At 39.6% G+C, this 12,775-nt stretch overlaps 1 protein-coding gene across 1 annotated transcript in view; it reads right to left on the reverse strand.

Moving 5' to 3' along the window:
- The window catches only part of wdr46 (WD repeat domain 46), a 37,826-nt gene that overhangs the window by 11,783 nt on the left and 13,268 nt on the right, over positions 1-12,775 (reverse strand). The window contains exons 7-11 of the mRNA XM_056246926.1: positions 11,070-11,174; positions 9,978-10,128; positions 7,579-7,814; positions 4,364-4,517; positions 208-358 (exon numbers count right to left, since the gene is read on the reverse strand). Of these exons, the coding sequence (XP_056102901.1) occupies positions 208-358; positions 4,364-4,517; positions 7,579-7,814; positions 9,978-10,128; positions 11,070-11,174 (797 nt within the window). The remainder of the gene's footprint in view (positions 1-207; positions 359-4,363; positions 4,518-7,578; positions 7,815-9,977; positions 10,129-11,069; positions 11,175-12,775) is intronic.

Genomic DNA, 12,775 nt, shown 5'->3' on the forward strand with positions numbered 1-12,775 from the left:
TTAAGCGATCTTCACATAAAACTAAATGTTACTCTTCTGTTTTATGACAAACTGCGACGGCTCTACAATGCAGTATAAGCTTCACTAGGTTTGGGAACGGAGCTCATCTCTCCACCGTACATGAAACAGCTGACAATACAAGCAAGCCTGCAGGTATGAAGGAGTGAACATGTCCTTTGAGTGAACTTTCATGTATGTGTGTCTTACCTGGTACAATCATGCTGGTGAAGCCCTGTTCATGTCCGATTCCCAGAACATCCTCAAACGGACAGTACGCAAATCCACAAACCTGCCCTCGAAGGCGGTGGGCCATGTAGGGTTTGGATAAAGTACTGCTTCCACAAGCGTTCTTATAAACCTGTGGATGCGTCGAAGCAAAACAGAAGTGTGTGGGTAAATGCCATTTCATGTATTCTAGTGCCTTTTAATTAAACTAAACTCCGCTTCACGTCGTGCATTAAATGCAGCTATCCGTGGATCATCCCGCTGATACCATGGTCATTTGCCAGCATTGACAACTTAAAGCGGTCAGGCCGTGTGTCCACCAAAGGGTTTTTTCACGCGCCTGGTGTGTTTTCAATTGTTTTCAATGGGAGTGCCGCGTTTTTTAAACGCCATGAGCGTAACGAGGCGCTGAGCGGTTTTTCACGCTAAAGCGCTCTGCGTTTTTTACTGGTCGCCGAAAGTTGAAGAATGTTCAACTTTGGATAAAACGCAGCGCTCCTCACTGTCACTTTTTACCCAGCCATCCAATCACATTGGAGGGGGGCGGGGCTAATACCACACCGACCAACTGTCACAACATTCTTTCTGTACAACGACATCCACCAGCAGAGCAAACCGAACAAAATTGATGAAAAATAAATTTTTAGTATAAAACAAATTATCTGCGAAATCTGTTACAAGTAAACTGTGCTGCGGATATTCTGTATCATAGCAACGAAACGTCTCAACGGAAAAAAACGCTGCGCTGCCAAAACGCTCTCAAGCGCCCAAAGCTAGGCGTCTTCAGCAGAGCGGCTAGCGTTTTTAGCCACTTTGGTGGACACACGGCCTTATTGATGTTTGCAACGCAATATTTGTCTGGAAGAGTAAAACTGGCGGCTATTTTCGAAAGTTACGACTCGTTGAGAAATATAAATGTAGCGATTCAGCGGAAATGGAGTTTAGTTTAGTAGGGCATTCCTCAAGTGGAATCGATTTGACTGACGGCGCTCTGAAAAGCGAACAGACATATGCGCTGAATAGAGACGGTAAAAATGAGTGGGTCCTAGGGCTGCACGATTAATCGAATTTTAAATCACGATCACGATTTTGGCTTCCCACGATCAAATTTGCATGATCCAGCGATATTTAAAATGCGTCGTTCACAGAACGCTCTGTATCAAAGGTTTTGTTTTTTGCAAAGCCAATCTAGTGCTCCGTAAACCACTGTCTGATCACGTGCCTCCATGAGGCCCAGTGCGCAAGAGAGCGCGTGAGAGTGTGTCCGAGCATTAGTAAATTGTAGGGGTGGAACGGTACATGTATTCGTATTGAACCGAAACGGTACGGGCGTCACGGTTTGGTGCACGAATTTACACGGAGAATACACGGTATAAAAATAAATAAAACTCGCGTGCAAATTAATTAATGTAATGCGGAACTACTGTTAGATACGCGGGTTCTTTAGGGACACATAATCTGTAGCATCGGCTTAGCTCTGAACGCGCGTTGACTTCAAACGTTGGCTTTATACGCGCGGCCTATTCGCTTTGGACTAGCGTCGAACTAGATGCGATAGATGCGAATTTGACACTCTATTCCGTGTTTGGTGTGACCGCATAATGAACAGGCTGCGATGTCAAGATTGCAATGCTGGAGTGTGTGTGTGTGTGCGCGAGAGAGAGAGAGGCGCGGGCGCGATTGAACTCTGTGTGTGTTTGTGTGTGTGTGTGTGAGAGAGAGAGGCGCGATCGAACAGTGGAAAAATAAAAAACATACTCCGTCATTTTGTTCATACAGATCTTTAAACCTGCAAAGTGTTTACTTATATTTGTGTACACTCGCAATAAAACACAACATTGTGCTTTTGTCACACTGTAAACTCTTGTAAAACTGTAACCTACAACTGTCACCCAACCAAAACCACATAAATAAAAGTTGAATTGAGTTGATTTCAAACTACATATGAATGTAGCTCAAAACAGATTTGTAAAAAAAAAAAGTATATATATATAAATGATTTTGCCGTTCTCACTTGCTAAATACAATCAGATTCTAATCAGATATCCACAAAAATCTAATTTGGACCGACGGTCTGACCGATGCTTAAATGGCAGCATTATAATATTAATTCAATTCAAGTTAATTTGTATAGCGTACATGTATTTCACAATAGATATCGTTTCAAAGCTGCTTTATAGAGAAAGCTTGTTTCAATATTACAATTGAGAAAGTATTCTAATATTACAATATTGAATTGCTGTGTATCATTCATAACTGCAACTTATGTGTATACGCAGCGGTTCTTTATCTCTTTCATATTATTTTCTATATATAACATATGGAAAATAATTCCATAGTCTTATGTTACATGCCGTTCTGTCCTCACAAGTAAATCAGAAATAAAGGAATGTCTCCAGGGCTCAACAATAAATTGGTCATTCACTCGCTCAAGAAACAAATTGCTTGTCCGGATTTTTTTTTTTGTGTGTGTGTGGTGTAAATATAATTTATTCTGAAGCAATTTTCTCATCAGTGTTCATTTAAAATTTGACATTTAAATCTGCATGTTTGTGATATATAGCCCGAAGGCATTTTTTACCTTTAAAAAGGGCATTTTTTCCCTAATGTTATTAAATATATGCTTCATCTTTCATTTCAAATTCTTAAGTTTGATCAATAAATTTAATTAGAATATTGAGACGCTATATGGCTGTTACCAATCAAATTAAATAATTTACATTAAAATTACAACTGCGTTAAATAATGTTATGAAAGTGTTTTAAATATTTTTTGAATATACAAATAAGAAACGTTGAGGAAAAAATGATCGGACTTAAACATGAAACTAAACAACCAACTAATCCGTCTTAATGAGTGAGTCATTGATTGAAACGGCTGATTCGTTCAAGAATGATTCGTTATGAGTGAGTCACTCAACCGATTGGTTCAAAGCGCTGGATCGTTCAGTAATGGAGTGAGATGCTGTGAGATGCGCTGTGGTTCTGCTGGGATCTTTGTTTGGATCTATTTTCGCTGCTGGAATAGTACAAAAAACTCAATATTACATCTAAAATTTAAGTGACTTAATACTAACTTCTTGTTTATTGAACTGTTGAATGAAATCAGTGTCACTTTCAATCATGATGGTATTCAGGAAAACAGCGCTCTTGATTGTGTGATGTTGCTTAACTGTATCATATATTATTTTTTTGAATTTTTACCACAGTATGTTAACGAGTTTGTGTGAGATGCGCTCATTTGTTTCCATTTGTCTGCGCGAGCCTCAACAGTGTCAGTCCATTATTCAATCGCCACTTACACGATGTAATAAAATCTGAATCACTCTCGTGTTTTGGTGATTCCAGTTTTTTTTTTGTTCATCTCTGAGCTGAGTGAGTGAGTGGAGGCGGGGCTCATTTGCATATTCATAGAACTGCGTATACTAAATGAGGCAAGGGTGTCGAGTTACATTCAAGATATTTTAAGGCATGAAGAATTTTTTTTAAAGGAAAAAACGTTTCAATATGTAATTTTGTTGATCAAAGATGAGTTTTAAGGGATAAAATGATTGACTACAGGGGGACTTTAACACTAACTAAAGTAACATTATCGATTCGACTGCAATAACACTAGAATAATATGGCATAATTGATAAAGTTTGCGACATCGGCACTGTTGTTGATCTGAATTAACACTGAACTGACTCGAAGTGAATAACACTTTTGTCTTCAGTAGAGCTGCTTATAGCCAAAATGAACTCGTTTCATTAGTTGAAATTTACCGTTATTGAACTGAACTGAATCAACACTGAACTGAATTGAGCTGAAGAATGACACTATTGTCTTGTTAGAGCTGCTTTACAGCAGAATTTGCCGTTTATTATTGTGAAGCTGCTTTGAAACATGAAATATTGTATAAAGCGCTACATGAATAAAATGACTTGACTTAAGAGTGATTTGTTTTGGTATTAGCGAGGCTTATTTCCGTTGTGTTGTGGCTTTATTTTGTTGTGTTGTGGGTTATTATTTGCAACTGAGCATCCGCTGGTCTGATTTCAGGGATAGGTTATTGTTAAGGGCTGGGCTAGGACTGTGGATGTTGATCTTGTGTGTGTGTGTGTGTGTGTGTGTGTATATCATGTGTCCATGTACCCTACCTGTACAACATCTCCAGTAGCAGCACTTAGCAGTCCTTTCTGGCTCAGAGACAGGCAAGAGGCTCCAGCAGGGAGAAAACAGGAGTGAAGGGGTTTAAACGCTCGGATGTCATACACCTTTAGCTTCCGGTCCAGACCTGACGTCACCATGTGCCTGCAACAAACAAATATGACATTTTATTGGTATAAATGAAGGGCCTTGTAAGGTACGGTCCAGCGCTGCAACAACTAAATCAATAATAATAGATACTATAATTAAAATTGACACGAAAAATATCTGATAATCATGTTGTGACACTGTCACACATGACACGTGTTTTAACCACTCTATATATTAGGATGATTTTATGTTGTCTTGTTACTCTTGTAACTCTACCGATTAGGCCGATTGTTACAACGTCACTTTACAGTGGTGAAGAACACATGGACAAAACGCATATGAAAAATAGCAGACACACAATGAGATGCTGCAGGAAAAGTTCATGGCCTAAGTTGTCCTAAACATTAAACTTTTAAAGCTGTGATTACATTGGGATTTCTTTTTCTGAAAAATTGACATAATTTCTGGAGTTTTCTATATAGTACCTGGTTTTCTATAACGTGCACTTTGAAACCTACTTCAAAGTTTGCGTTCTTAGGCCACCAAAACGCCGTTGTCGTGTAAATAAACAGCCAGAGCGCATTAAAAGAGCAAGTGTAAGCGGCCCCTAAGTTAATAACTAATGAGTTTTACAATGGAAATGAATCAATTAAAAACTTAAGCTGGACAATGACTTTTTTCTAGATCTGCTGTAAAGCCAAAACAATCTCTGACAGTTGCATTCATTTCCTATCATCACTGTAAAGCCGCTTTGAAACAATCTAAAGTGCTATATAAATGAAGGTGACTTGCCTATTCCCACAGAAAGCAGAACTGGCGTATTGCCATCGCACAATTTGTTTTTCTTTTCTTTTTTAAAGATGCAACAACCAGATTTGTATAATTTCTTGAATTCAATTCCCCCAGTATAAAGTGATCTGTATAAACAGTTCTCTTTTTTTTGTCACACAGATAAGTATGAGGAATGCACCATTCGAAACTCTCAAGGGTCTACTTTTATTTGAGTAAACTTACAATAACAACAAAACATTGTGCTTTTGTGAAATAAAGAAAACAAACAAAGGATGTGCTTTCTGCAGTCTCTGTCTCCCTGACCTGGAGCGCAAACATAAATTAACTTGATATATACCGTAAAACTTCAAATAATAGCCGAGTCCCAAATAGACGCCTGTCTCTTTTACACGCCTGGTGTGGCGACAGGTTTGGATAAATAAAAGCCGGTCTCAAATAAAGCTCAGGGCCAGGGCTCAGGGTATTCATAAAGAATCTTAATGCAAAGAGTCGCTCCTAGTGACAAAATTCTAAGAAAATTCTTAGAAATGTGGGCGTTTACTTTTAAAATTAAAGAAAAAATCCTAGTAAAGAAAAAAGTAATTCAGAAAGTATCTTAACCCTTAAAAGAGGTCTTACGGTCAAAATTGTTAGGAGTACAGACGAGGACTTTTAAAGGGATACTCCACTTTTTTTGGAAATAGGCTCATTTTACAACTCCCCCAGAGTTAAACTGTTGAGTTTTACCGTTTTTGAATCCATTCAGCCGATCTCCGGTTCTGGCGGTACCACTTTTAGCATAGCTTAGCATACATCATTGGAGTGGACAAGACCATTAGCATGAAACTCTTTGGTCATTTTTTTTTTAGAAATGCTAATGGTCTTGTCCACTCCAATGATGTATGCTAAGCTATGCTAAAAGTGGTACCGCCAGAACCGGAGATCGGCTGAATGGATTCAAAAACGGTAAAACTCAACAGTTTAACTCTGGGGGAGTTGTAAAATGAGCCTATTTACAAAAAAAGTGGAGTATCCCTTTAAGAGGCTTAAGATTTTCTTTAGCAGAGGAGAAAAAAGATGAAGAGGGAGAAGAAATGTGTTGCAGACAATAGATGACAGTGAGTTAATAAGACGCTATAGATCGACACCCGGCCCGAATGTTCCTTTAAGGATGGCCTTGTGTTCGTCCACTAACTGGGCTAACAGTAAACACTGTTCCTCTGTCCAGTCCGGCTTTCTCGTCCTTCTTGGTTTTGATTCCATGTTTTTTACATTAAAACCACCACTTAAATAGACATGCCAGCAATCAGTGTAATTGGAAAGAGTGGAGGAATTTGTATCATTCTAAGCTAATCAAATACCTTACAGAAAATTAACAGCATGGTAAATTAAAAAAAAGGATTTATATACACATATATAATATGTGTGTGTGTGTGTGCGTGTGTGAGAACGGTCAAATAGGAAAAATGAGGCATGTAATTTTAAAGTGAAGGTTTAGAATAGACCCTATACTTAACATGACTCTTTTTTTCCTTCTTGGACAACCAACCAATCACAGTCTTCAAAAGATTGTGTCACACATAGCAACGGGGTCAGCCCCGCCTCCTCACTATGACGAAAGTTTTAGTCTTTTCCTTACTCAGAGTTGCTCTCAGATCGGTCCCGAATCGCTCTTAAGCTAAGACTCCTACGTAAAAGTTTTTAAGCTAAATTAAGAGTTTTCTGAGAGGATTCTTAGACTCTTTATGAATACGGGCCCTGGTCTGTTTTTTAGTTTCGGGTTGTATTTAATCTTCTAAAACCAGTACGAGATATCGCACACCGGACGCGCACTTTGTCCGTTTATGGCCAGCAATATTGTTATGTTTAAGGAAATTATGGAATTAAGATCATGTCTGTACTACACTATTATGATTGTACTGTACAATTAAATACAATCGTTTTTACAGTCTATGTGGTATGTACACTCATAGAGAATAATGTGTTCGCTTCTCGTCCGGTGTGCGACCCCTTTTAGACATACGCCAATATAAGTAGGCTAATTCTTACATTAACTGATTTGTTAAACACATTCGAATGAATATAAAACGTAATATAATGTGGTAATCAGCCTCTGCTATTTGGACCGTTATCTCTAGGCCTACACTCAATGAACAACATCTCAACACTAAATTAAAGGCCTGTCTCATATAGACGCCTGTCTCATTTGGGATAATAAAAGCCTGGGCTATTATTTGAAGTTTTACGGTAAACAAACTCTGTGTACACAAATGAACCGAGACTCAACAAGCAGATTTGTATAATTTCTTGAGTCAGGCACTGAAGTGAATATAGTGATACTCACATGCCGGTTTTATCCACGGCTAAGGAACGCACAGCACCCCGATGACACAGCATCTTCACAAGCGGCTCTCTCTGATTGGGCGACCACAGACTGACGGTCCCGTTCGGGTGACCCAAGTGAACCACTGCGTTATAGGGATTCTGCGCCATCACATCTAGACGGCCCAGTTTTGTGCCGATGGCTGCGACCTCTTTACCGACCGACACATCCAGATACTGCAGAAACCCGGTGGCACTCTGAAAGGTCAGAACATTATTATTGACATATGGAAAACCTGTAAGGAATACAGTTTGAAATTTAAATGGGAAAGATCTCTTTTTCATACACAAAAATTTGATTTGTCTGAAACGCCTCCATTGTAGTCTTGAGTTTTCTTCCAGGAACGAACACATCACAATATTTCTCATCTAAATAATTTAGGGACGCACCATATTGGTATCGGCCAATATATGATAATTTATAATGTTATCGGACCGATAAGAAAATTTGTTTGATATATTAAAGCCGATAAATAATGGATTATTTCCTTCAGCTGAGACGCTTCAGATGCACTTCAACATGATGCTTTTGAATTGCTTGATTTATGATTGAAATCACTTCAATAAAAGAAAATACAGTTCAGTGCAACATGTGCAGCGCAAGTCTGTCATATCGGCTACATAAAATTATAATGAGAATGTTATAATTGTGTGTTTGGGACGTGGTTTTTAATGGTGAGATTTTCTGTTTTTGTAATCAGACTTTCAAAAATGTATATAAAAATTTGGATTTAGATTTATGGGCCAATATATCGGTTATCGGCTTACAAATATAAAGATTTATCGGTATAAGACAACATTTTCATATCAGTACATCCCTAAAATAATTCATAAGCAGAATAAAGGGGCGGGGCCTGATTGAGTTAGTTAGTAGTGTGTTAAACTGGCGGTTATGGAAAGGAGCGGGACATTTCCCAAACACACTCGAAGCGCTCGACCAATCACAACACACTGCTAGTCGACCAATCACAACACACTGCTCCAGCTGACCAATCACAACACACTGCTCCAGCTGACCAATCACAACACACTGATCCAGCTGACCAATCACAACACACTGCTCCAGCCGACCAATCACAACACACTGATCCAGCAGACCAATCACAACACACTGATCCAGCAGACCAATCACAACACACTGATCCAGCTGACCAATCACAACACACTGATCCAGCAGACCAATCACAACACACCGCTCCTGCCGACCAATCACAACACACCGCTCCAGCCGACCAATCACAACACACTGCTCCAGTCGACCAATCACAACACACCGCTCCAGCCGACCAATCACAACACACTGCTCCAGCAGACCAATCACAACACACCGCTCCAGTCGACCAATCACAACACACCGCTCCAGCAGACCAATCACAACACACCGCTCCAGTCGACCAATCACAACACACCGCTCCAGCCGACCAATCACAACACACTGCTCCAGCAGACCAATCACAACACACTGCTCCAGTCGACCAATCACAACACACCGCTCCAGCAGACCAATCACAACACACCGCTCCAGCCGACCAATCACAACACACCGCTCCAGCCGACCAATCACAACACACCGCTCCAGGCGACCAATCACAACACACTGCTCCAGGCGACCAATCACAACACACTGATCCAGCTGACCAATCACAACACACTGCTCCAGCCGACCAATCACAACACACTGCTCCAGCCGACCAATCAGAGCACAGTGTACTTTTCAGAAGGAGGGGCTTCATAGAGACAGGAACTAAACAGAGCGTTACTGACAGACTGGCAACAATGGAGAATATGAGGAAAATAATGAAGGAATCTGTTCTAGTAGAGCCCAAAAACAAAACCAAGACTTTGTAAAAAGGCATAATAGGTCCTCTTTAAAGATCAGGGTGCAATATGAGACAACAACTTGTCCTCAAGACTGGATTGGTGTGATGCACTACTAGGTGGTCCTCCATCTTCAATAAACACTTTTATAATTAGTCCAAAAAAGCAGCTGCTAGAATTCACACCAGGTCAAGGAAATACGATCATATCACCCTAATTTCATAATCTCTGCATTGGCTACCTGTTAAATTCCATATGGATTATAAATATTTATGCTCACTTATAAGGCCCTAAACGGTCTAGCTCATTTGTATTGAACCAATCTTCTATCATGCTCTTTAAGGACACAAAACTTTGGACCTTTCATCGTACCGAGGATATCAAAGTCTACTTAAAGAGGATGAGCTCTCTCACATTCGGCTCCTAATCTCTGGAATAGCCTGAATTTAATAGGTTGTACATTGACACTTAAACAACTTATTTGGAAGGTTAACAAAGCCTTAAAGAAGTTGAAAGTTTGTCCAAAAGCAACTGTTGACGCACCGCAGTGGCGAGTAGGAAGTGGTAGGGCAGAAACTGCATTTTCAAGACGTCATTGAACTTCTTCACGCAGTGCAGCTCCACACCTTTAGAGTCATAGATGTAGAGCCATTTCTTCTGTGCCACAGCAAACATGGCCTCCGTATGAAGCCACCTGGAGGCAGAACGAGAGAGGCAATTACTCATTACAGGGGTACAGGATGTATAGTGATAAAAACCATAAATAAATTGAATCTGAACTGACTTCATTTCAAAGTGTCAGTCCAAATCAAAGAACTTCCTCCAGGATTTCTACAAACTCAGCCTGTTCTGCCTGAGGCCCCATCCACACTACTACGTTTTAGTTTAGAAACGCAGACCTTTTGCTACGTTTGCACCTCCCGTCCAGACTAAAACGGCACAACCGAAGACCTAAAACGGAGAAGTTTAGAAACGCTGCCGACCCCGTTTGGAGTTTTGAATCTCCGGAGGGCGTTTTAGTGTAGACGGGTCAAGACGGAGGACTTTAGAAACGATGACGCTCGGCTCTCTGATTGGGTGTCGTCAGACATGGCAAGCGTTACTGACTCTGATGTCTTTGCTAGCGGCTGTTGTGCAAGTAACTTCGGCATTTTTCAATGCTATAACTGCCTATATGCGCCGGAGGCAAGCTATTATTCCAGCGATCTGTGACAATTCCCGTGTGCAGCGGCGGTATCGCCCGTACATGGAGCGCCGCTCTTTGTAGAGGTAACTTAGCTACTTTCTTCTTCGTCAAATCTGAGGAATAGTCAATCTGTGTCCTGTTTACGCCGGCATGCGCACGCCCAGTGTAGGTGAATGATCACGTGATCCGCGTTTTCAGTCGTTTTAATGTGGACGGAGATCAATTCTAATACGCAGCTAAAACGCTGGTGTGGACGGAGATTGTATTCGTTTTAATTCTCCGCTTCTAAACTAAAACGCAGTAGTGTGGATGGGGCCTCAGAGCCGGAGAAAAGCTTGAATGCAATCAGGGTTTTTGTTACGCTGCTTTACTTTGGCTGAGGGAACGGATCAGATGGGGTGGGTGAATGAAGCAAAAACGTATAAAATCTGGTCTGAATGTGCACTTACTTGACGTCATTCACCGTCTCCATGACATTCATCTCGCACATCAGGTCTTTGGACTGCCAGTCGACGCAGGCCACATGACCCTTCCTTCCACCCAACAGCAGATGCCTGGGGCACACACATATCATTGGTATGCATCTATAGATATCGTTTTTTTTTTTTTTTTTTTTTACAAATGCAAAAAAAAGGCAATTTAAATAAACCTCTTCTATAATGAACACATTTTAAATTTCTGGATTAAAATGTTCACGGTATATATTGAAGTAAATGTCCTGAGATCATAAAGAAAAAGAGCAGACACACATTTTTTTCTTCTTAAAAATCTGATTAAATGTTTACTTTAATAAGATTAATTATGGTTGTTAAATGGTAAAATCTCAAGAAAACTGATATTCAAGGGGGAAAAAACAGGGTTGTCTGTTAAAAAGAAAAGTAATCACAATTAATGGCAGACTTTTGTCAGCTTATGTGTTAAACTATTTATAGAAAACAGAAATGTAATTACTAGGTTCCAAAATGTATGTGTAAATGTGAGAGAAGTGAAGAGCATTGCAACAGAAATCTACTTCTGTTCACACTTAACATGATCACGAGTTTAATCTCCCAACGAAACCAACTGTCTGAATATTATTAGACAAGGTACAGTGATATAAACAATGTACATTAAAAAGGAAACAGGTACAATAATTTAAATACTGAGGTGTCGACACAAATAGTCAAACTCATCCCAAGACATTTTTTTTTCCAATTTCATGCATATAAAAATACAAATTTGTTCATGTTTTATTATAGAAATGTTTAATGATCGACAGTAATATCCAGTGTTGCAAAGTACTAAAGTTATCAAATTTTGCAATTGAATTTTTTAATTGAAAATGGCATGATTTACTGTGCAAGATTCATGTAATTCATAACTGAATTGACAAGACAAGAAACATTTTGCGTTTTTTTTTCATATTAGACAAACAAATAAGAGTGAAGGACTTCTTTTAATTTTATAAACGCATAAAAAGTTGTTTTTCCCAACATTTACTAATAAACAAGTTTTAACTTTTAAAAATAGATTTCTGAAGGTTTCATCATATCAGACATTCATAGTTGTTACTGACACTTTTAAAAAACAAACAAAAATAACGACTTTATTCAACTATTCATTTCCTTCTCTGTTGGCCTCGAGTGAGTTCATGTAGTGTAACTGCGCAACGCTTCTGGGTTGTACGTAGGGGTGGGCGATATCTCGATATTTAAAATATATCGAGATATTTTTTAAACACGATATGGATTTTGACATATCGTATATATCGATATATTGTTTATATTTAATCCTGATTTCGCCACTTTGCTTGTTTGCCTTCTCTGTGCTGTGCTCGCCCCCTCCTCCTTGCTTTTGTTCCCCCTCACCTCGCGTGTTGTCTCATTCAACAATTGTCTCATCCGCAACCAGCCCGGAGGCTACAGAACTCCGAGTGTGTCTGCGCGCGAGCGACAGAGCACGAGAGAAACCGAGTGTGAGCATTAATTGCATTAGTAAATTGGTAGCCTACATACTACAATATATAATTACTATATAAGAGGCATGGAAGTTCGATTAATGGACTCCAGTAATCAGAAGGCTACTACAAACGTCTTGTTTTAAACTATTGCAGGGCTCGAATTTCGGCGCGGGTATTGCGCATAATTCTAATCATTCCCGCAGGTCTCCCATTTAT

Source organism: Rhinichthys klamathensis, unplaced genomic scaffold (genome assembly GCF_029890125.1).
Source record: "Rhinichthys klamathensis goyatoka isolate OS25496 unplaced genomic scaffold, OSU_Roscu_1.1 h1tg000040l_1, whole genome shotgun sequence".
NCBI classification, from domain to species: Eukaryota; Metazoa; Chordata; class Actinopteri; order Cypriniformes; family Leuciscidae; genus Rhinichthys; species Rhinichthys klamathensis.